The sequence below is a fragment of the Danio rerio genome, chromosome 7 (genome assembly GCF_049306965.1).
Source record: "Danio rerio strain Tuebingen ecotype United States chromosome 7, GRCz12tu, whole genome shotgun sequence".
Lineage (NCBI taxonomy): Eukaryota > Metazoa > Chordata > Actinopteri > Cypriniformes > Danionidae > Danio > Danio rerio.
In genome coordinates this window covers 60,520,815-60,547,182 of record NC_133182.1, presented here as the reverse complement: position 1 = coordinate 60,547,182, position 26,368 = coordinate 60,520,815, and the positions used below count along the sequence as shown (strand labels likewise).

At 36.4% G+C, this 26,368-nt stretch overlaps 1 protein-coding gene across 2 annotated transcripts in view; it reads right to left on the bottom strand.

The window, feature by feature from the left end:
- The window catches only part of sema4f (sema domain, immunoglobulin domain (Ig), transmembrane domain (TM) and short cytoplasmic domain, (semaphorin) 4F), a 137,289-nt gene that overhangs the window by 11,706 nt on the left and 99,215 nt on the right, over positions 1-26,368 (bottom strand). For both annotated transcript variants that reach the window (XM_005166554.6, XM_678693.10), the window contains exons 3-13: positions 17,933-17,992; positions 17,152-17,250; positions 15,969-16,080; positions 15,553-15,672; positions 6,875-7,029; positions 6,259-6,440; positions 6,008-6,149; positions 2,886-3,108; positions 2,657-2,766; positions 2,375-2,520; positions 2,230-2,285 (exon numbers count right to left, since the gene is read on the bottom strand). In XM_005166554.6, the coding sequence (XP_005166611.1) occupies positions 2,230-2,285; positions 2,375-2,520; positions 2,657-2,766; positions 2,886-3,108; positions 6,008-6,149; positions 6,259-6,440; positions 6,875-7,029; positions 15,553-15,672; positions 15,969-16,080; positions 17,152-17,250; positions 17,933-17,992 (1,405 nt within the window). The remainder of the gene's footprint in view (positions 1-2,229; positions 2,286-2,374; positions 2,521-2,656; positions 2,767-2,885; positions 3,109-6,007; positions 6,150-6,258; positions 6,441-6,874; positions 7,030-15,552; positions 15,673-15,968; positions 16,081-17,151; positions 17,251-17,932; positions 17,993-26,368) is intronic.

The window sequence follows — 26,368 nt, the reverse complement described above, 5'->3', positions numbered from 1 at the left end:
CACTATCGCGCCTAAAGCGAGCGAGCCAGGGCGAGCCAAGGCCAGTCGCAATTCTACTGTCACTTCTGGGGCCTAATCGGGCCAAATCAGGGCTTTCTTGGGGCAAGCGGCCAGGCCTTTTTCGTTCTGCTGAATACCTTGGGCCAAAACGGGCCAACTGGGGTTTCGAGGCGGAGTGAAAGGAAAGGCGGAGTGAGGACAGTTTTCTGATCGCAAACGAGTATGTGCCAAAAAAATAAATAAATAAGGGAAAGAAAACATCTAGCATTATAGGCTAGGGGTCTCTTTGCTTATGATTGCCCTTATGCTTCCCTTTTAAATGTAAGGCTGTTGCATAAAATAGTAAAGTTTTCATTTATAAGTGACTTTTTCCTATGCTGCGTCCTCCTTGATGTTTCAATAACGCATATAAATCTTTACCATATATTAAAGACACAGCAGCAAGTACAGGTTTTCAAGAGCTTTTGTCAAGTTTAAAAGGTGTGTTTGTGCAAATTTAGATGCCTGTGTGTGTGTGTGAGACCGAGGGAAAGAGCGCACAGCTCTGTTGATGCTGCACAGCTTTTTTCTTTTTGATATTTATTTTGGAGATAATACACAATATGAATACAACAGAAAGACATGAAACTTTACAAATTTCGTGTCCACTTTTGTAGGCTCAAAACAAGTGTCATAAAATAGCCTAAGCTATGTAGAAATAATTTAAATAATTGTTGGATATAATAAAATCACATTAAATAAATAAACCAATATAAAACAAATACAAGCTAAACCAATTTAGGTATATACAATAACTTACATACAGCAAACCGTTTTAAAGCCATATTAAACTTTCATTTTACAAAGACCTATCTGAAAGACAAAAAATTTTTTAGATATTTTCTAAAAACAATAAACACCGAAGAAGGTTTGAAAAATTATTTATTAAGTATTTAGATATGATGATATTAATTAAGTATTAATTAATTAAACAGAGCATTTTTTCGGTGAGTGAAAGCAGAAACTAGGCAACCTTATAGGCTAGGCTATGTTTTTTTTTTCTTAAATACATGAAAAGATTTATTAGTTAATAGCTGCTGAGCGCAACGAAACATAGGCTATATTTTATTACTTGCTCTGAAATACTTAAAACTTTCCCTAAATATCCTTAAATAAAGGGGAATCACCTATTAAGTATCATATAGGCTATAGGGAAGAATTCATGTTTCTGGTCTTACCGGAGCATTTGGGCTGAATGTTTGACGGCGACCACCTAAACGAGGATGTTATAAAATACATTTTCTTTTTTCTTTAAATTTTTCTGCCTTAATTAACAGAGAATTTCTGTGGTTTTATGTCATGGATTGGTGCGCTCACTGCGCTGGGTCCTTCTGTTAGTCGGTGAGTTAATGAATATGATGAATGAGAACACACAGGCCTGTGAGTACTTTTAACAGCAATCTTATTTAATTAATCGAATAAGTGATATTGATATTAATTCAGTTACTAGCATCTCGATATTGTTTATACAGGTCAATATTGTTTATGCGTGTCAAGAGAAGAGAGTGTGCGAGAAAGGCAAAGCGAAGATCATGTGTGGATATGTATCAAAATATCTATACTGATATTTGATATTGCTTTGCACATGTGTTTGAATTTTGTATGTTGCACTTTGCACAAACTTCACGACTGAAACTGCCTGTGATTTGTCAGTTTCTGTGCGTCATTAACAGATAGTAAACTTAATATGTGCTCTTTCCATGAGAAAAATGCTATAATGTTTAAGCGGGCCCGATACATCTCTCGATTATCCTACTCAGTGCTGCTGAACTGTTTACATTCTTTAAGACTTTCAATTGTGTGAATTATGACTGCAAGAAATGAATTAAAAGGGAAGTGCGTTTGGTAATGCGCGCCAAGACATGAGATGCACACAGAAATCTGCACTTTATGCCAAATTAAGTTCTCTTTCATCTAATGCAGCTAGAATGGTTAAAATTATCAAAGCAGAATACTTTAATCAAGATTGTAAAAGAGCCTGGCTAGCCAAAACATGTTTTTAAACCTCACGGTCACATCGTATGTATGCTGCTTTCTCAGTTTTGAAATGCATTACAAAAAAACTGTTGTTATCTGATGTGGGGACAAAGTCGGCCTCCTGATTGGGTGGGCCAGGTATTTCTCACTGAGGTTTGTCACTGTAATATTTGACAGCATATGTTAAGTAGATTTTAGGCAACACTGTCTTACCTTCACGTTTGTTGCATTGCCTTACCAAATCTTCTGCTTCCACCACTTCACCAGGCCTTAAACATAAATGACAATTATAATGTATAAAAAAGATTAACAAAAGAAGACTTTTGCTTATGTGAGTGAGTGTTTATGTCTGAAATACTTTGCCATAGCACAAGCTGGCCTATTATGCCTCCAAATGCAGCCAAGGCCCCCGGCTCGCGCACACACCTCACAAGAAGAGTACAAGGAGCAACCCAAGATAGGTAACTTCACTAGAGAGTGAGGAGAGCCCACAACAGCCTCACCCTACAACAAAGAGTGAGGACAATTAGCATATGTTCACTAGTTGTTATTTTATGATTTAGAGGGGAGAGATGATACAGTACTTCGTGATATCCCAAATATAAACAAGAATAACTATTTAAATAATGTAACTGATTACTTTGTATAGCAATATATTATTCACAGGCTCCTGAGCAGAGAACAGGGTTATTTCTTCAATAAGAGTTGCATTTGGACCAACTACAGCGACTTTGTGTAGCTCTCCATGATCTGTAAAACAGACACACACACACTTTAAGTATACATGTATAAGAACTACACATTATTATACAACATCCACACTTTTATGAATTCAAGCAGCTATTTTTTTCCAGTTTAATCTTTCGTACCTGTTCCAAGGTGCAAAACAGTTGTGATGTGTTGCTTCTGGCCACTGAATGCCGGTGTTAAGGTAACAGCCAGTTTAGTATATGTGATACCATATCTGATCATCAAAGGCACTGCTACCACACTGTTCTCCATAAGAGGGTGATCTCGCATGAAAGTAAGTACTTTATCTGGCAGCTTCAGTGAAGACTCAAATCCCAGCTCCCTCTGATCACTATTCAAACACTGAGAATGACCAAAGCAGACAGGAAATATAACATCAGGTTAAAGTCAAAAACAGTGAGTTCAACACAATACTAGCAACTGCAAAGTTAAGGGGCTTCTTTAGAATTTTAACAGATATGCTGTTTTTTATATTATATGCAGGCAGCATCAGTTAATTAGAAGCATGTAAAGACTAGAACGCACTACAAACCTGAACAGATTTGGAAACGCTTCTGGGTGGGTACACTGCCATGTACAGTAAGTCATAAGAAATGTTGGCCTTAAATGTTACATAGTTACTTTGTTGTAGTTAGGTACTCCTTCCATTACCATATTTGTCATCTACACTACTTGAATTAGCAAAACAAACATTCAGTTGCTCAAAATCTGTAAAAAGCTGGGGGAAAACTGTGCAGTGCACTCCAACCATAAGACTGCATACATTTTCTGTAGTTTAGTAAAGCACTACATAGTTTTGATTCATTGTACTATATGTATTTGTGTTGTTACAATACAATGCATGCAGGATATGGTCCAGTATAAAATGACATGATACAGCATAAGCCAGCACTTTTCTTTACAATGTTGTAATTTATACAGCAGAATGATGTTGTACTGTATGCACTGTACAATGTATGTTGTATGATGTATTATAGGCTTTAATATAGCAATTGAATGAAAGTAACGAAATACATACTTCTATATAGAATATACAGCTTGATCTCATGAGTAAACATAACTATTTTATGTTTTGTCAGTTCAGTCATGTGGAAATCGGGTGTGGCACCGCACCCCACCAGTAAACCCAACCGTCATTGGGAGATAAGCAAATTGTACTAAACTGTACAAATGAGATCGTACAAATTCATATGAATTAGCCACTGAATCAAAAAGTTACCACTTGCCAAGAGATAGCACTGGAATATAGCATCCATCTTGCTGTTTGTTGTATTATCTAATATTGTATGATACAGTAAAGTGCCATGTAAAAATAAGGTGTACAGCACTGCGATATGAATGTATCACAACTGATGTGATTCACAGGCGAGTGCCCCACACAATCACAGCAATAATGATACACATCCAGCTCTCTTTCAAAAACACTCACAAATTTAGTGCCCTGTCATGCTGCTGGCATTGTATAAAAACAATATATTAAAAAACAAAAAACATAGTGCTATCATTTAAAACAACTGGAAAAAATACTTTGGCTTTGGTGGACATGTGGAGATGTTAAATGGCCACAGGTGCACAGAAGTTTCATATCATTTAAACTAATTTCAAACAGGCAATTTCCATTATCAAGCAACATATCTGAAATCTAAACAACTACATTCTCATCTAAAGTTTCAAAAATGCATTATGTTGTCAATCAGCCACAGTCAAACTATACTAAATGTATTAACTACACAGACGAACAGGCTGGATCAGTGCTGGGATTAATATAATATAGCACAACTTTCACCCAATCAAAATCAATAACTAGAAAGAACTGTTGAACAAACTGTAATATTGAGTTTCACTGTAAAATATAGATTTTTATTATGCATATAATAAAACATCCATATAATGTATAGAACAGCATGGTGAATTACTGGTACATACTTTCAGTATTGTGTAATATTATATTATATTGCAAGGTGTGGAACAGCATATTATAGTATAGATTAGCTCAATACTGTACAGTAGATGTAAATGTACACTCTCCGGCCACTTTATTAGGTACACGTGTGCAACTGCTCTTTAACACAAATTTCTAATCAGCCAATCACATGGCAGCAACTCAATGAATTTAGGCATGTAGACTGGGTCAAGATGATCTGCTACAGTTCAAACAGCATCAGCATGGGGAAGAAAGGTGATTTAAGGGAACTTTACTTAAGGGATTTAAGTTTGAACTTCAACTGCTGATCTACTGCAATTTTCACGCACAACCATCTCTAGGGTTTACAGAGAATGGCCAGGCTGGTTTCAGCTTATAAAAAGGCAACAGTAACTTAAATAACCACTCGTTAGAACCGAGGTATGCAGAAGAGCATCTCTGTATGCACAACACGTAACAACTTTGAGGTGGATGGGCTACAGCAGCAGAAGACCATGCTAGGTGCTACTCCTGTCAGCTAAGAACAGGAAACTGAGGCTACAATTTGCACAGGTTCACCAAAATTGGATAATAAAACATTGGAAAAACGTTGCCTGGTCTGATGAGTCTCCAATTCTGCTGCGACATTCAGATGGCATGGTCAGAATCTGGCATCAACAATATGAAAGCATGGATGCATCCTGCCTTGTATCAACGGTTGAGGCTGGTGGTGGTGGTGGTGGTGGTGGTGTGGGGGATATTTTCTTGGCACACTTTGAGCCCATTAGTACCAATTGAGCATTGTGTCAACACCACAGCCTTCCTGAGTATTGTTGCTGGCCATGTCCATCTCTTTATGACCACAGTGTACCTATCTTCTGTTGGCTTCTTCCAGCAGGAAAATGCGTCAGGATAACGCACATGTTACAAAGCACAAATCATCTCAGACTGGTTATTTGAACATGACAATGAGTTCACTGTACTCAAATGGCCTCCACAGTCACCAGGTCTCAATCCAATAGAGCACTTTTGTGATGTGGTGGAATGGGTTATTCGCATCATGGATGTGCAGCTGTCAAATCTGCAGCAACTGTGTGATGCGATCATGTCAATATGGAAGAAAATCTCTGAGGAACATTTCCAGTACCTTGTTGTATATATGCCATGAAGGATTAAGGTAGTTCTGAAGGCAAAAGGGGGTCCAACCTTCTACTGGTAAGGTGTACCTAATAAAGTGGCCAGTGATTGTATGTAACCTACTATGTAAAAAACTGCAGAGTATAATGTACTTCTAAATATATTGCACATTAATAAATGATATGGTAATGAGGGGTCTACCTGTCCTGGTCGTGGTGTTGGTATGGGCTCTGGGTTAATCCAGTTCTCACAGCTTTTTTTTAGCTCTTTAAAGGGTCCGTTCATCACCTTAGTAATCTCCTCTAGACTGTACACACACACGGCTGACAGCTCCTCTCTTTCCCTACACACAACACATTTAAATAACATAAAACGCACAATAAAAAGAAATCAATCATGGAGCAAAGGTAACTGAAATGATTCAGAAACAAGGTCAGAGTTAACGCATGTACCACTGTGAGGTGAATATGCCATAGAAGTGTGTGCTGCTGGGGTCTCCAGGTTGGTGCTGTACAGTGAATACATCAGTCAGAATGTTAAATCGCTGTCCACTTGCTCGATCTTCACACACCAGCTGTGCCTTCAGAAATGTCGTCCATCGTCTCTGCAGAGTCTTCATACCACCTACATCAGACTAGGAAACAGAGACATCAAAAAAGATCAGATAAATACAGTCTATACTGTAAGTGGGTGATGAAACACATACCAATGACAAAGAACAGAGCAGATGTGTCAAACTCAGTTCCTGGAGGGCCGCAGCCCTACAAAGATTAGTTTCAGCCCTGCTTTAACAAACTTATCTGTTGGTTTCAAACAAGCCTGAAGGACTTAGTTGATTGATCAGGTGTGTTTCATTATGGTTAAAGCTAAACTGTACAGAGCTGTGACCAACCAGGAACTGAGATTGACACTTGAGGAACAGAAGAGGTTCCTGGTTGAAGAAACGTGAACTCAAGTAGAACAGAAAAATTACATAGCATTTCATCTCTGATCCAGAATAACACTGAGATATCAAAAGTAAAAGCATAAAGCGACTAGACAAGAAAACCTAGTAGGTTTTATTCCTACCTTGCAGACTCTGGCTACTCTGGGCACTTTGACTTTGGTGTAGAGGTCATATTCTTTAGCCACCTCAGTAAAGAAGAAGTAAATTTTGTCATCTTCACCAGTAGGATTGTTCTTTGCATCCTCTTGAATGAATGCAGAACTAATAAACTCGGGATCTGTGTTCAGAAACAGAAAAAGGTAGAAGTTTAATTTAAAAGCGATTTAATTTGTAAATGTAAGTCTCTTGCAGTGTTGTGTAAGTCACTTCAAAAAAGTAGTTAATTAATAATTACTAATAACATAATTAAAATTGTAGTTTAACTTTTTTTAATTACTCTGCCTGAAATGCAATCATATTTGATATGGAAGCAAATTTCATATCATATATTATATTTTTTTTTACTCAATTTATCATTCTTTAAGCATGCATAATTTAACAAACAAATGCAAATTTCTTTAAAAATTTCATTACTATACTGTATATGTGTAGACTCTGGTTACATTTGAAATGTAAAGCAGCTCCTGAGAAGTTCACTGGTCTACATTATTCACTGCTCATAATTAACTACTCTTGAACACATTCTCTCTCTCTCTCTCTCTCTCTCTCTCTCTCTCTCTCTCTCTCTCTCTCTCTCTCTCTCTCTCTCTCTCTCTCTCTCTCTCTCTCTCTCTCTCTCTCTCTCTCTCTCTCTCTCTCTCTCTCTCTCTCTCTCTCTCTCTCTCTCTCTCTCTCTCTCTCTCTCTCTCTCTCTCTCTCTCTCTCTCTCTCTAAATATATATATATATATTAGGGATGTGCGGAGCAGCCGGTATTTGTATTTGTTGAGGGGGGAAAAGTATTTGTATTTGTATTCGAGTAAAATTCAAAATGGCGCAAAAATATATATTTTTTCTATTACACTTCTAATTTACATTATAGTGAAAGAATTGTTTAATTATACCCATTATATAAATTATAGATATGCAATATTGGTTGTTGTTTTTGAACATGTGATAAGAAATGTCATTGAAAAGAAAATAACATAGAAGCCATTATCTCATCCATGGTTAAACCAACAACTAATAAAATACCATTGTGAATATTATGAACCCCACCACCACCGTTCTTGTTGAAGGACACTGAATAGACAGAATAAAAACAAATAATACTTCAAAAAAACTGTTCTTCTTCTGAAAGAACTTCTTCCCAATGGACAGAATTCCAAAAACTAAAATTAACTAAATAAATCTAAATAAAACCCTGCCCGGGAGATCTGGCAGAGCAAAAGTATTCTATATAATACTAAAAGATACAGCCCTGCTATTGTCATCTGCCTGCCACAAAACAGACACAAAGTTTTTTTTTTTTTTATGTTTGAAACTGACTTGCTGGGGCAGAATGTGGCTGTGTTGATGGTTTGGTGCTTGTGGAGGATTTAGCAGAACATAGCTGTGCTGATTGAGGGGATTGATGCTTGTGGGGGGTTCAAAGACAGTATCAGGAGAGGATGCTTTTAGTGCATGTGATAATACATTACATAGAAGGTTGCGCAGTGGCACAGTGAGTACCGCTGTCACCTCACAGCAAGAAGGTTGCTGGTTCAAGCCATGACTGGGTTCTCCCCATGTTGGCGTGGGTTTCCTCCGGGTGCTCCGGTTTCCCCCCACAGTCCAAACACATGCAATACAGGTGAATTGGGTAAGCTAAATTGTCCCTATTGTATGTGTGTGAAAGAGAGTGTATGGATGTTTCTCAGTGCTGGGTAGCAGCTGGAAGGGCAGCCACTGCATAAATCATATTCTGGATAAATTGGTGGTTCATTCCACTGTGGCAACCCCAGATTGATAAAGGAACTTAGGTGAAAAGAAATGAATGATTATGCATAGGAGATGTTGACAGATGTTTAATATCTCTGCTGATTTCACTTTTGCACACATTATAACGTTTTAGTATCAGTTTGTTTTATCTGCAGCTCCACTGACTGTAAAATTCTTCCACAAAGAACATGAAGTTTTATTTTTTTACTGGTGAAGGACCAAGAAATAGCTCAGCAGCAGTCTCACTATTTTTCTATTCGGGTGCCCAAATGTATTTGAGGAGATTCTAGTTAATAAAAAGTGACGGGAAGCTATGCTAAGCTTAACTAGCCTATAGCATATATCTTGCCGTCTGCAAAAGACAGTAATTTAGACGTACCATATAACTCCCATAAGTGCATACCATTCGACAAAACAGCACAAGCATCATTTTAACCTTTATAAACGAACGTTAATGTTACTCTGTCAACAGACTATTGTCTAAATTACCGCGCTAACAGAGCTAACGTTGCGTAAACAGAGCACCCGATTGCAAACTTTCCGATCCCGATCAAACTCCGCTACAAGTTTATAAACTGCATCTGGAACCCAATTAAGGTACAAAAATCTATTTAACAAAAATAGTGATGCAGACAAGTATTTTTTTCGCTCAGCCGAGCCTTCTCTGTCTGTATCTGTGGAAAAGATTGTGCCAGACACCTCCGCCCCGCCCTCCGAGTGAGCGTCTCTCTCGCTCTCGCTCTCGCTCTCTCTCTCTCTCTCTCTCTCTCTCTCTCTCTCTCTCTCTCTCTCTCTCTCTCTCTTTCTCTCTCTTTCTCTCACTCACTCACGCGGGCATGCACTGTGGTCTCAGGAGGAAACGCTGCTTTTTGATATAGTGTTTTTCTTTTTCCCGAATACAAATAATTTTTCAAGTATTTGTTCGAAATAAGTATTCGTAAAAACACGCTATTCGTGCCTTTCCGAATACCGTATTCGGGTTCGGCTCCACCCTTAATATATATATAGTTTGATGGCAAAATTGTGTATATAAAAACAAAGTCAAACATTAGCCCCTTTCACACAGTGATACCGGTAAATATCCGGAAAATTTACGGAACGACTTTACCGGTATATTAAAAAAAGTGCTGTTCACACAGGCGAGGACGTTACGGAATTTTTCCGGAAAAGAGCATTCACACATCCATTCCAAAATACCGGTAAATTCTGACATCATTCACTACAAATGAGCTTTAAACGGCTGCGCTTGTATTTGTAAACATTTGACTAAATTACAAACTCTTTTGATGATCAATATTGTAAACAACTTTCACAGGATCATATTCGCATGAGATGTTCATAATATGTGCGTGTGCTGGCGCTCACAGGCTGTTTCATGGGCACACGCAAAGCTTGAAGGTAAACAAACAACGGCTTATCATAAGCATCTTATCGATGATTATTTGCACAGTTGGCATTAAGGAGAACATATAAACGTTATCTGACTAACTTCTAGCAGCTAAATGCGTCTGGAAAAATATTCAAAGGCTTTTATTCTCACAAACCGCGCGGACGTAAATGCGTCTGACTGTTGTGATTGGCTAAAGCAGAAGTCTTACGTCAGCACGTTCTAGACGTGCACGCGCTTATTCCGGAAATATTCCTTCTGCGTTCACACAGCGCAGCATTCCGGCAAATTGCCGGTAATGTTACAACTTCTCTTTCCGGAAAATAGCCAGAACGAATTTACCGGTATTTTCAAAAAGGACCTGTTCACACATACAACCTTTCCGGAAAATTGCCGGTAATTTTCCGGAAAGGTCTGTATGTGTGAAAGGGGCTATTGAGAGTCTCAAAAACCCTTTTTTATTAGGAACTACTTTCTTTCGCGTGTGATTCAAATCATGTGTGTGTGTGTGTGTGTGTGTGTGTGTGTGTATATACATATATATATATATATATATATATATATATATATATATATATATATATATAAAGCCCCTTTCACACATACAGACCTTTCCGGAAAATTACCGGCAATTTTCCGGAAAGGTTGTATGTGTGAACAGGTCCTTTTTGAAAATACCGGTAAATTTGTTCTGGCTATTTTCCGGAAAGAGAAGTTGTAACATTACCGGCAATTTGCCGGAATGCTGCGCTGTGTGAACGCAGAAGTAAGATTTCCGGAATAAGCTCGTGCACGTCTAGAACGTGCTGACGTGAGACGTCTGCTTTAGCCAATCACAACAGTCAGACGCATTTACGTCCGCGCGGTTTGTGAGAATAAAAGCCTTTGAATATTTTTCCAGACACATTTAGCTGCTAGAAGTTAGTCAGATCACGTTTATATGTTCTTCTTAATGCCAACTGTGCAAATAATCATCGATAAGATGCTTATGATAAGCCGTTGTTTGTTTACCTTCAAGCTTTGCGTGTGCCCATGAAACAGCCTGTGAGCGGCAGCACACGCACATATTATGAACATCTCAACATGCGAATATGATCCAGTGAAAGTTGTTTACAATATTGATCATCAAAAGAGTTTGTAATTTAGTCAAATGTTTACAAATACAAGCGCAGCCGTTTAAAGCTCATTTGTGGTGAATGATGTCAGAATTTACCGGTATTTTGGAATGGATGTGTGAATGCTCTTTTCCGGAAAATTTCCGTAACGTCCTCGCCTGTGTGAACAGCGCTTTTTTGAACATACCGGTAAAGTCGTTCCGTAAATTTTCCGGATATTTACCGGTATCACTGTGTGAAAGGGGCTATATATATATATATATATATATATATATATATATATATATATATATATATATATATGTATGTATATATATATAAATATATATATATATATATATATATATATATATATATATATATATATATATATATATATATATATATATATGTATATATATATATATATAAATATATATATATATATATATATATATATATATATATATATATATATATATATATATATATATATATATATGTATACACACACACACATATACATATACATATATATATATATGTAAAAAATTTGTGTCTTTCTGCTTTAATTACTAATAGTCTTAGATCTAGTAACTATTGAAAGAGGTACAAGACAAGATTGTCTGTTTAGCCCTTTACTTTTTGCCTTAGCAATGGAACCCTTAGCAGTAAAACTAAGAGAGGATACAAATACCCAAGGTATTTCTTTAAAGGTTCAACAGCATAAAATTTCGCTATATACTGATGATGTTTTGATTTATTTAGAGTTCCCTAAGAAATCTATACCTAATTTGATAACATTAATTAATGATTACTGTTATGTATGTGTGTCTTATCATCAAATGTTCATTCATAAATCGCACATACTTCTGAATTAAATCAGCCACACGCAGGTTAACATTTTAACACCACTCTTTACTTCTCTTGTGTCTATAAACTCCGTAACATTACAAAACTTCCCATCATGCCACCTGTTTCCCGTCTTAAAGACACAGATGCAATTATAGTACATGACATCCCCCCCCAAAGTTGGATAAAGACTATCAATCTAAATTGTCTTAAACTTACCTAAAAACAACATATTTAAACATTTGACTAGCAAACACCACATTCTCTAACTTGCTTTAAAGTTACTGCATTTTGAACATCAAAACAGCACTTTGTTTTTATCAGTTCAAGAATTCAACTGATGACAAAGTCTGTAAATTTTTTTGGTAAACTTCGTTCCCTTTTGGGCTTCTCATATGAGGCATTTTGTTCACACTCTGTTGTGGATACAGGTCTAACTGATCCCTCTAGCAGTTTCTTTTGATTTGTGTCCCCAGAACAGCTGGCATCTTCTGCTTTTTTGTTACCCTGGCTGTCTTCTGTTTCTTTCTCCACATATCTCTTCACAAATGTTGTATTGTGGCTATATTGAGCTCCAGTTGGTGATTCGACAGTTATTTGGTTTCCAGCTCTTCTGATTACTGTGTGAGGTGTTGCACTGAATGGTGTGGTAAATTTATCAGTCTTGTCCTGTCTGATCAAAACTTGATCCGCAACCTCTACACCTGATTGTTGTGCTTTGCGGTGTTCATCTGCGTACAGTTTGTATTTTCCTTTTTTCTCAGCATCATAATCATGAACTTCGAGATCTGTATCCACAGATGTGAGTTTAGGTAGCTTGCCTCTTATTTTCCTTTTTAACAAGAGTTCAGCTGGACTTTTTCCTGTTGTGTTGTGTACAATTCCTCTGTATACTGTAACATACCTCCTGAGTTCCTTTTGCCAGTCCAGTCCCTTAGACTGCGCAATTCGAATACATTTCATGATAGAGGAATTCTGACGCTCAACTTCACCGTTAGCCTGGGCCTATTTAGGTGTTGTTTTCAGATGTTTAATTCCATTCCCTGTTCCATTCCATTCACAGAAAGCTTTGAATTCGTCTGACCTGAACTGAGGTCCATTGTCTGATTTGAGTGTTAAGGGAAGTCCATGTCGGCTAAATATGCCCTCTAGGCTGTCAATCACATTTGAAGTTGTGGTGGAGGTCATTATATCATACTCATAATACCTGCTATAATAATCCACAACAACCAGAATTGAATGTTTCGAAGGCAAGGGCCCCAGCAGATCCACTGCTAAATCTTGCCACGGTCCATCAGGTAATGGTAAAGGTCGTAGTGGCTCTGGAGCATCAGGACGAGAGACAATTTGACAGCCATGACACGATTTACAATGTTTCTCAGCAGCTCTGTCCATGCCAGGCCACCATACTTTGGTTCTGAGATGCTGCTTAGTTCCAACTATACCTAGATGTCCCTCATGGGCAAGTGCTAGTGCTCGTGCTTGTAATGTTTTTGGAAGTACAATACGTGTTCCACGTAAAACCAGATAGCCTATTGTGCACAGCTCATTAGCTATGGCTGCATAAGACTTTCAATAGCTCTTCGCACTTCTGTCAGTTCTGCATCTTTTTCTGAAGCCTCTTCCACTTCCCTTGTGGTTAGGGCTCTTGGAGTGGCACTAATGGCTACAAATCTCACATACTCATCAGAGTCATGTGAGTGTTTCTCTCTCATTGCTGTGCTCCCTAAAAGTCGTGACAAAGGGTCAGCAATATTCTCTTTTCCTGAAACAGGCAATCTTAAAGTCATATGGTTGGAGACGTAAAACCCACCGCTCTATGCGGGCACATGGCTTAGAACGTGGACCATATATTGACTCTAACGGTTTATGGTCTGTGAGCAAGTCAAACTGTCTCCCATAGATATACGGGTGAAGCCTTTCACAAGCCCATACAAGAGCAAGGGCCTCCCTCCCGCCTTCATGACGGCATGTAGGCGTTGGCTGTGTCTTTTTTGGTCCGGAGCATGCACAATTATATCATCAGAGATGTTTTCAACTCCCTCTATTCCAGTAAGTGCAGCAGCTATCTCATGTTGATATTGCTCACTTGCAAATGATACTCCAAAAATGAGATGCTTATATCTGTACACTCCATTATGAACTGCAAAAGTTGTGATCTGGCGAGATTCTGGTGTCAGCTCTAACTGATGGTAACCCCATTTCAGATCCAATTTGCTGAAAATCATTGATCCGTTCATACTTTGTAGAAGTTCATCTACTGTAGGAATAGGGTATCATTCTCTGATGATTACTCGATTGGCCTGCCGCATGTCAAGACAAAGTCTGATTTCAGAATTAGCTTTTGGCACAATTACAACAGGATTGACCCATGGAGTGGGTCCATTTACTTCTTCTATAATGTCCATCTCTAAGAGTTCTTTGATTTTATCCTCCACAGGACCCCTCAGATTAAATGGTATTCTTCTTAAGGGTTGGGCTACAGGCTGGACTGTTTGATCAATGTACAGACAGATTTGCTTAGTTTTCAGCTTACCAACTCCCTGAAACACTTCTGGGTATTGTGACTGGAGTGATTGTTTAAGGTCTGTTACCGCTGCAATATCTGTCCCAATTTTGAGTACTCCAAGCTCCATGGCTGTATCTCTCCCTAGCAGAGGTTCACCAGTTCCTTCTATAACAATAAACTCAGCATGTACCATCCGACTGCCTATTGTTACATCACATTTAAATGCTCCCTTTACCAGCAAAGGCTGACCTAATTTTATTTTTATTTTATTTTATTACTAAAATATAGCAAGCAAATCCGTTTTTTAATGAAGTTAATGGTTAGCATTTTGACTGTCTGTCTGTTATGACTGATTGCGTGATCCTTCTGGACAGAAAACTACTGCTAATGTTTTGATCAAATAACTTAACTTTAAATCGGGTTCACTGTGTTTTGATAGTATTGAAGTATTACGTGTTTTAAAATGAAATGTTTGTTTTTATGTAAAAAAAAATGTGGCCAGAAAAGGGGTTTCTTTCAGCTGTAACAACCCCTAATACAACCATGGAATAAGCCAAAGGAAAGAGAATGTGTTTTGGCCAGAAAAGCTACTATTTGGCTAATTGTGTGATGTAGCTATGTTAAGGTGTTAAGTGTTTATAAAAAGTATTTCATGTATTGATAAATGCTTGTTGGAAAAATATTACCAAGCCTCACTTGTGGACCACAACAGTGTCAATTTTAATGGAGAAACTCTAAAAGGATAAAACAAGGAGTAACAATAGTGGAAGACAAGACAGAACCTGGCCTGGGACATTTATGTTGCAACTTTTTTTGTAGTGAGGGACTGCCACCACATGAATGTTTTGTTTATTTTTGTAATTAAATTCTTCCCGTCTCCCACCTTTTCCATGTGTAAAATTGAACTCTGTTAAAATACATTATTAGTAACTGTAATCAAGTTACTTAAAAATGAAAAGTAACTTTAGCAGAAAAATTATTTAATTGCAGTAACCTGTTATTGTGCAACTAATCACATGCAACAAGGAGAGATGGATGGACAGACCAATTAGTATCTTACCACTAAGCCAGTTGATTGATTGCTCAGTTCGGATGCGTTCCTGCTCGATGCCTGTTGCTCTGGAAATGTCATACATTGTGCCAAGAAAATTACTAGTGACAGCAGTGTACAGAATACCTCCTGAAAAAAGAGAGAAAAGGAAAAAAAAATTAATATGTTGTTTTACTAATACTAATGCCACATCTATAATTCATGCTATCACATCTAGGCAACCAAATGTTTCTGCAAAAATGTCACTGTAAATAGCCTATTTAGTGAGGACCAGCCAATGTCAGCTTTAGGTTCAGGGGAAAAACAAAAAATTTAAGCAAAATGAAAAATGCTTTCTTTGTTTAGAATAATTTTTTTTAGCATCTAAGGTTAGCTTTACAGAATACATAAACAACAGATGATACAGTATGTCTACAGTTTCATACCTGCCATGACTGCAGTGTAAGGCTGGCTAGGCTCAAAGGGGCATTTCCCCTTCCCGGTCTCCATCTTTATAAAACCATCATCCTGTTTCTCCAGAGAGAATGTAGAGATGTTCTGTAACAAGTAAGACAAGACAGGAAAAACGTAGTAGTTACAAACTAGTACATACTGTAAATTTGAGCAAAAAACAAATGTATGAAGGAGAGAGAGAGAGGGGTATATACACCTGTATACTGAAGGAGGCAATCTAATAAATATTTCTTTAATCTCTAAACTAATCAAAAAAGTTAAGAGGTAAAGGGAAAGTAAAAAAAAAAATCTGTCATCATTTATGATCAATTCACATGGGGCTTTAGAGTCAACGCTTGACGGAGGGCATGTCTGAAGTTGGGGATAATGCGATCGTCATAGCATCACAGCCAATGAAATTAGTCCGCAATCGGCTACTGTCTGAGAATTTGCATAAAGCATCCTTATTGGCTGAAGCTTCCATTGACGCTTGAAATGTTGAGAAATTCCTAACTTCTACAGCAAGGATCTACAATTCAGTTCAGCAGCGCTTGAGGTCACCCATTCAAAGTGAATGGGAAGCATGAATGCTGATGCCTTGTGTGAATCATATGTTACTTACCCTTTCTTGTTCCAAACTTGTTTGAATTTCTTCAGTTGTAAAAAGATGACATTTTAAAAAAAGCTAAAAACATTACCAGTAAACATTACCAAAGTATAGGTTTTTCCTTCTATGGATGTCAAAGGTTAGATGACTTCAGCTTTCTTTAAAATCTTCTTTTGTGTTCAAATGAAGACATAAACTGAAACAGGTTTAGAACAAGTGAAGAGTATGCAAAAAAAAAAATTATAAATGTAAGGTAAAACTATTTTTTTAACTGAATTTTATCTGCCACATTCCACTCGCAGCAACATAAACACTGAAATAATGGTTTCTGCAAAACAGTTGCAAACTATTTATATGGGGTGAATATAAACAAACAAATTAAATTTAGTAATGTTCAACCTAATTTGTTTGTTTAAATTCAGCCCAAATACATTTACCTTAAAATAATTTGTAAATCCAATAATTTTTTTCAGTGCATGTGTACATGTGTCAAAACGTGACACATTTCTTTTAAAACTTCTTTTTAAACTAGGTACTTAATAGTATGTAACACTTGAAAGTACACTTACAATAAAAGCACACTGAGGGTCAAAAGCAAATGTTCCACAGGCATATATGCGGCCATCGTCCAAAAACTCCAGCAAACGAACATAATTCCTGCAGTCATCCTGTAAGGGGCAGCAGAGTAAAGCATGACATACTGCAAGACAAATAATATATAATTAAATGCTCTTTTTCATTTTCTATTAATTAAAAAGACACTGAAAACTAATAGTTTTTTTTTTTTTTTACTAAAGCTCTTCACATTATGTATAAATACTGTATGTCATGTGTGACATTAAAACAATTGCTGAGCACAATAAGAGTGTTTCTGCATTATTAACAATGATTGGAAAACCAAACACTGCTTGGCTGTGTCTAATCAGTACAGTAAATGAGTAATGTCTGACATTTCACAGTGGGTCAATTCATAAAGCATAAAGGAGCACAAATATATCTTACAAAAATATATCCTGACGATAGGCCTGGCTGGAATTGTGATAAAACCATTTTTTTTATCTTACACCATTTGGCATATCTTTAAATATGTAAGCGAGCCTGTATTGATTCATTGTTTTTCATTTGTTTTATTCAAATTTTAAGGTTTCAGGCTAGAATAAATGAATAAGTAAAAATATATACTAACATATATATATATATATATATATATATATATATATATATATACACACACACACACACACACACACACACACACACACACACACACACACACACACACACTTTATGTTTGCTTGCTATTGAGTTCTGTATGTCCCCCCCACATTAACCACACACACAACAGTTTACCTCTGTTTTTCCTTTAGCAACACAAGATTTTCTCCTGTCCTCTGGAACACTCCACTCAATCTACATACACACATGAGAAATAAAAAGAATGTTAAAAAGAAACCATGTCAGCCATGAAGATGTAAAATGTGTTTGGCAAGCAGAGGGTTAGAAACTGACAACATATGATTGTTTTTTTATTTAAATATCTATATGATGTTCAAATTAAAAGGCCAGGAACCAATGACATAAGCTGCAGTTACCTTACATAAATCTCAAAATTAATTTTACTTGCCATAAAGGTTGATTCTACATTGGGAAATTTAGCACAGCTTACACAGATGCTTCGTTTTCTTAAATGCAGATTTTGTTTTAATCATCTGTTTGGTAAAAATCATACACTTCAAGATGATTAGAGGCTTAAATACAATACTATTTTACTGTTTCTCTGTACACTGTCTTTTTAAAATGTTTAAGATTATGTTTTCAAAAGACTGAAAATAAAATACAAATAAAACATTTGAACCACAAAAACCTCTAAAACCTTTGCCTAGAGACAAGAACCAACCAATCAGCACAATAAATTAGTTAATACAAAGACAATAGATATACAAATAAAAGCCCAATGCTCAGTATGGTTAACAGCGAACAAAGTATTGTCTTCTGATGAGTATAGCCAATTATCAATCTTTATAGCTAGGTGGTTCTTGGGGGAGGGGTCTGCAGATTCCATGTTGTTTTTTTTTTTTTCCATTCCATTGTGAAGGGCTACTCTCTATTGCCTCGTTTCCACTGACTGCTACAGTACGGTACGGTTCGAATCGGTACGGGTCACCTTTATCAGGCTTGCGTTTCCACCACAAAGGGTACCCTTTTGGTGGGCGTGGTGTATGACAGTTTAAGTTGACGTCATGCTCGCTCTAATAAATGTCTACAGTAAAGCTGTACAGGTCGTTCACATATCATAATGAGCAGCACTTCTCACAAAACAGATACTTTATACACGTAAATACTTGCTTATAAATGTTTATTACTAACTTTTCTATGAACATGATTTGATTATAGCTGCAGATGAATGACAGTGCGAAATAGGCTACAGTAACGTCTGTAATTATATAAAATAAATACATAAATGCAACATATATGAACACATACAGCCCCTTACAGTCTCTGATATATTATTAATTACAAAAAATTACACACAGCTAACATTTAGTACTTATTTGAGTTCAAAAACACACGCAATATAACCCATAGACAGCACAAACCTCTCATCTGAGTCTGTAATCTTTACCAGCACATGTAAGCTCTGTTAGAGAGTAATTTTGTCATTCTCAGTTCATAATAATCCAAAAGACGAAGATAAACATGGCAGTTTGTTCATGATTCAGGTTGCAAAAACAATTTTGCTCCTGTGTTTTGACGGCTTCTCTTTTTTTTCTGCGTTTTACTCCCACTTCATTCTCGCACTTTACCTTTTTTTCTGAATGGATCAGATGACAGGGACACTTCAATAATCACACACACGCTATTATCATCAGCTCAAGAAGTTCATTATATCAAATATAGAGGCTATCGCGAGCTCCCAGGAGAAAGCGAATACCGCTCATACTTTTAGTCGAGCTCGTAAAACAACAACAGGACACGGCAGATTTTTCTTCTTGGCTTTGTGTCTTTTCTTCGAAACAACGACAAGGTTTGTTTGAGCCTGGGTCATGGCTCGTTATTACATGCATATAGTTTTTCTATGTAATGTCTCGGCTTTGTATTTAAAAAAAAACATGGCGGTTCCTTTGTTTACGTTCTGTGTAGCTTCACGAGCTTGTGATGTATCTCTGTAACCAATCAGCGTTCAGCTGCATGTGTAGCTCCACCTTTTGGTACCCTTTCTTCCGTTTGGTACCCTTTTGAAAGGCTGCCGAAAAAGTGGTACGGTACGGTTTGGTGCGGTATACTTTTTGACAGTGGAAACGACCATAAAAGCGTACCCAACCGAACCATACCACTCAGTGGAAACAGGCCATATGCCAGGGGTGTCCAAGCTCAGTCCTGGAGGGCTGGTGTCCTGGAGAGGTTAGTTTAGTTTAACACTCCTGCATTGTGCCATAATCCCTTTTTAGAGTCCGTTTTAAGATATTAGAGCATAGGGATGGGCCCTTTCAAATGGAGTGCAGTGTGTAACACCACACAGCTTCCCTCCTCAAATGTGTAAAAAGTGTCCTTCAGTTTTATTTTTCCTTCATTCCAGTTAGCCCTTCGAAGTGGCCAGTTTTGATTGTTCGGTTTAGAATTGCACTTCAATATGACAGTAATTTTTTTAATTCCAAAGCACCCTTCGAAGGGTGATATATCTAGTTTGGAATGCACCAAACATATTGGTTATAAATGCAACCCTCTTTACCTGATGGAGGGAAAAGTTGGGAGATTTGTCAGAGCAACCACTCTGAATTGTATTAAAAACAGGCCAATGAAATGTCTATGTAATTAGTGAGTGCAATCTGCCTGTGTCACCACTCTTGCAATTAGGGGTATATAAGGCACACCTGCAATATTGAGGAGCCAAGCCTGACTTAACATTCAACTAATGATTCAGCTGCTGTGGCAACAGGTTTACATTTGTAAAGCTGCAGTCACACTAGACTTTTCAGCCCATATATTTCCATTCATATATTTCCAAGCATGCAAATGTGTCAAGACTGGAAACTCGTGCAACAAGTTTCACAGTTCGCTGAATTGCAAGGTTCAAGCTTTGTGGACTAAGATCTGTGAAATCGCATCATGTGACTGCGTGACCCATTTGAAGATCAAAACATGACTTCTAATGACTTCAACAAATATATGTTGCATGTACATATGACAGGGTTTAGACAGGCACAGCCTAATGAAAATCAAGGACTTTTAAGCATTTTCCAGCATCTATTTTTATTTTCAAGACTGACACGCTATGTATTGAACACCTGAAATGTATTCTCAGGAACCCATAAAAACCTTGCATAGGAATTTATACAAATAAAAAACATTAATAATAATAGTACTAATAATATTTATTAATCATATATTAATAATATAATAAACCTGCACTAAATGTGCTTGTAAAGTAAAAATACCATTACATTGTTAAAATAATATAAATTTTAGTAAATAATAGTAGTATTAGCTAAAAGTGCAAAGTACTCTTTTAAAAAGTACTAGTTAGTTACTTTTGAAAACCACCACATACTCAATAAGGCCATAGAAACACTTTTTGTCCATTTTTATAAAACAACATTTTCAAGCTTTGAAAGGTTTAATTAAAGTATATGATGAAAAGATTTACATTTAGCCTTTTACTGACATATTTTACACTCTTTTTCTTTACAATATGGCATTTTTGTTTCTTAAATAGCTGTACATCACATGGAAATTTTATTTTACACTCAATCTTAAACTAAAATAATTTTACAAAAAAGACAAGTGCACTGTCATTAATAAAATAATTTTCAAAAAATGGCTTCATTTTACTTGAGGTATTTGAAATATGACAACACTACAAACAATTAATTATGACTTTTGTTTCAATAATCAATTCAACTCTAAATTTGCTTCCTAATTAATTAAATATTATCAAGGTAGTTTAGGATAGGGATCAGAATAAGTTCAATGCAGAAAATTTACTTATTAATTACTATAAAGCAGCCAATATCATAATAACATGCATGCTAATAAGCAACTAGTTAAAAGTGAGAATTGGTCCATATATTAATGTTGTACCAATTTAAGCAATTTTGATTGATTGGGATATTTCTGTAGGGGAGTGAATCATATTGCATTAAATGTAATAAACAAAATTACAAGCACAGATAAATACAGTACAGCAAAAATTAAAGTAAAATAAACAGTGATGTTGTGTTTTGCAAATGTAAATTTAAAAATTACACAGCATTTACTGTAAAAATTATTCAATAAAATTCTAATTGATAAAAGTTCTCGTGCTTGAATGCAAATTATAAAATTCCATCATTATTATTTTTAAACTAGGGCTGGGCTATACAATAAATAAATAAATAAATAAATAAATACATAGATAAATAAATAAGATCATGATATAATGGTTTGTATCATTCGGTATCAATAATTATTGAATACATATGTGCAATCCATTTAAGAATATTAGTAAAGGTAATTTATTTAACCACTTTAATTTATCAACATTTCTAGGGCAAATAGTTTTAATAGTCTAAAAAAAAATAAAAAATTACCAACTCTTATGTCTTATAATAAAATAAGCATTTTATAATGAATTTTTATTTTAATGCATTTTTAATAAACACGTGTTAAAGAGACTCTTAAACTTGATGAATAAAATGTTACAAAGTGTGTGCAACAGTAAACTGTAAACACTGAACAATCAAAGCAAACTTAGATCAACATCTTTAAGTTGTCAACAATAATGATACGGTAAACTTCAAACTCTGTAAACAAAACAAATTATGATAATCAAATCTGAGCTTTCAAGTAAAGGAACTAACCATCATTATTCAAATACATACTGAACATTACAAATTGTGAAGGTGAATACTACATTACCCATATGCTAATAAATCTTTCACAGGTGGTGCTAGTGGCTGGGATGCACAAGAAAAGAAACCAAAAAGCCACTTTGGCATACATCCTTGCATCTTTTCTTTTTTTGTTTACAATCTCCTCACTGCAGCTTGTCATGGCACTCATTTTCTCATGTGTTATTCTGACCTGAGGCGGCGATGACGAAACCCAACCACAGTCCGTTAACAAATCGCATCTTAAAGCGTGTGAAAAGTGCGTGTGGCATGTCTTCCTTCACAATTTTTGATGGTGCGCTCCCCCTGGCATCTGTGTTTGTGCAAGCAAGCCTTACACCTGATTAAAAATAACCTCTAACCTTATAGGCATTACTTCCAAGGTGCACGCTAAGCGGACACATGTTAATAAATCTTAAGCACTTCATACCGAAACTTCATTCTATATGAAACTTTTTTTTTTTTGCGTTTTTGACAATTGTGTTCAGTCAATAAATACCGATACCATTTTATCAGCCCAGCCCTATCCTAAACTATCCAGTAACTCCACAAATGTGTTTTAAACTATGGGTTTTAGTCAGCAATATTCCAGACTTAACATTGCAGTAATTCAGAAATTATTATTAATGCTGTAATAATGCAAAGAACAGTTTTGTAAAGCCGTTTTATACTATTTCAAATATATATATATATATATATATATATATATATATATATATATATATATATATATATATATATATATATATATATATATATTAGTGCTGTCAATTGATTAAAAAAAATAACTAATTAATCGCACCTTTTTAAAAAAATTAATCGTGATTAATTGCAATTAATCGCATTTAAAATACTGAAACTTGTCATTTTGGCTATTCAAATGTAAAATTAATGTAAACGCAAGACAAAAACTATTTAAATTCAAAATATAATTGTTTATTAGAATTAAAATTCAAAACATAATTGTTTAATAGAATTTTTGTTTAACTTGTAATACAGATTTCTTTATGTAAACAACATACTCACAATAAACCATCAAGATCCTGGCTTGACAGCCATATTTATTAAAGAAATTAAAACACAGGCATGGTAATGGCATTTAAATTTCAAAACAATCAATGCCAATAAAGAAAACATTGATTTCCATGTTGAATTCTAATTGGACTGCAAAAAAAAAATGCCAAAATACAGGAATTGCAGATATGGAAAATGAAAAATTATAATAATAAACTATAGAATACAAACTGTTGCACTTATTGTAAAGTTTTATTGCTGTGAGTTGAGAACATTAGTTATAAATTAGAAACAATTTAGCTTAATCCTCCTTTATATTCATCCAGTTGCTAAGACTAGGAGTATCCCGCAAGTGCACAGAGACTCCCAAATGCCCGCAAACGAATGATAATTTCTCGCAAACTGGTCGTTAAATACATTGCACACCCCTCTCCCCCGCATCTCTCGCGCGCACACGCCCCTACTCAGATACGTCGCTCACTCCACCCCTGACACCCCTCAACGGGCCTGACACAGACACACACACAACGCGCTGCAGTTGTTTTGGCCCCAACGGCCTTCCATACTGGTGCGACTCCCCTCAGATTCAACACGCATGATCACGTTCATCAAATTTACTTAAACCAAGCGTCCTAAAGTATTACTGTATTTCACAAGGATTCTGACACAACAACGCGAAGCATACGCTTTCGTTGCGTTTAATGAGGAAGCACGCTAAACTTGGAGGGCTCATGCTGAAAGGCAGAGTAATGCCCTGTCTTTGACAGCTCGCGCCTTTACCAGAGACTTTGAGTACATTCACATAAGACACCAATACTCTGGTTTTAATACAATTAAGATTATACTCTTGTTAAAATTCTACCGTGTAACCAAAGCAGTGATTTTATTACCTTAAAGGAACACAGAGTCACGAAATGCAGAGGATTTTCTTTCTGTTCGTCATGCGGTATCAACTTACAACAGAAGTCGAAAGTTAAAAACGAAACACTCGAAACTGGATGAAACTTTGGAGAGCCTAGTGATGCGACATAAATTGTTTTATACTGAAACTTGCCTTCAAAAGGTGCTTCCTTGGTCTTATCCACATTCTTGCATGTTAAACACACGTCCACCACAACAGGAAGTAAAAAAACCTGCGTTAAATTTTTTTAACGCGTCAATTATTTTAAATTAATTGCATGCGTTCGTTAATGCACTAATTTTGATATCGCTAATACATATATATATATATATATATATATATATATATATATATATATATATATATATATATATATATATATATATATATATATATATATATATATATATATATATATATATACATATATATATACAAAATTACGCAATTAACGCAGTTGCAGGTTTTTTTATTTCCTGTTGTGGTCGATGTGTTTTTAACATGCAAAGAAATATGGATAAGACCAAGGAAGCACTTTTTAAAGGCAAGTTTGAGTATAAAACAATTAATAATGCATTACCAGGCTCTCTAGCGTTTCCTTCAGCGCTTCATGCAATTTCGGGTGTTTCATTTTTAACTTTCGACTTTTGTTTTAATGGAATTTGATACCGTATGGCAAACGGAAAGAAAAACATCCGCATTTTGTGAGTCGGTGGTTCTTTAAGGTAAGTAAGGTAAATTGCTGCTTACATGGTAGACTTTTAATAAGACTATTATCTTAATCGTATTTAAATCGGAGTACTGGTGTCCATGTAAATGTACTCAGAAAGTGACATACGATGTTGCGAGCTGTCAGTCAGCGCATTCTTCTGCCTTTCAGCATGTGCCCTCAAATGTGTCATTAAGTTTGACGTGTTTCGCCCTTACACGCAAGTGTCTGCTTCGCGTTGTGTCAGAATCCTTGTGAAATACAGCCATACTTTAGAACATTTAAGCAAATTTGATGAACGCGATCATGCATATTGAATTAGAATGGAGTCGCTCCGGCTGCTCTGTCCTGCACGCTGTGTATGCGTGTGTGTGTGTGTGTGTGTTTGTGTGTGTGTGTGTGCGCGTGTATGCGTGTTTCTTAGCATCAAACCTGCATAAATGTGCTGTGTCCTCCTCCGAGGAAGGTAATGTGTGTGTGTGTGTGTGTGTGCGCTGTGTCCTCTGAGGAGGAGGATAATGTGTGTGTGTGTGTGTGTGTGTGTGTGTGTGTGTGTGTGTGTGTGTGTGTGTGTGTGTGTGTGTGTGTGTGTGTGTGTGAAAAGAGCAGGTAAAGTGTGACAAGATAGGAGATCTCCTCGCCAGTTCTTAAAGTTTTTGCTCAATAAAATCGTTAATCGTTGTTATTTTCAAGTCTATCGTGTGTATTTACATTCACCCACTTCCAGCCAAAATCCACGCCAAACACTATGAAGCGTGTATGCACTCTGACTACTTTTATATTGTTGATTAGCTGCTGGGCATTTCACTCTGTCTCGCGCTGAAGGCAGTCAGTGTCGACCAATCGCAGCAGGCTGTCATCGGTCCAATCAGCACAGATTTTTTGAGAACAAATGAATCACTGAACGATTCATATGAGGAGTCGCTGGGATAATTAGGTAAAAATAAATACAGATTACAAGACAATGAAAGTGTTTTTGACCTTGCATGCACATTAGACTGTTGTTGGAGACCCTGACAACCAAAATATGACCCTATTTCATGTATAATGGGGCTCTTTAAGTAGTTGGAGCATTGTAAATTCACCTCGCTTGCCTAGTAAGTACAGCGACATAGCGCATACATAATAACCGGTTATGATTATTACTGAACCGATACCAAATTGTCTGTGTCTGCATCGCAGTGCACCAAAGAAACAATAAATTTTGACACCCCTATTTCAGAATATGTGTGCTTCCTAAATGATAAGTCTTTGAGAGTGGGTTTCTCAAGCCAGGTGGCGGATTAGACCAGGGG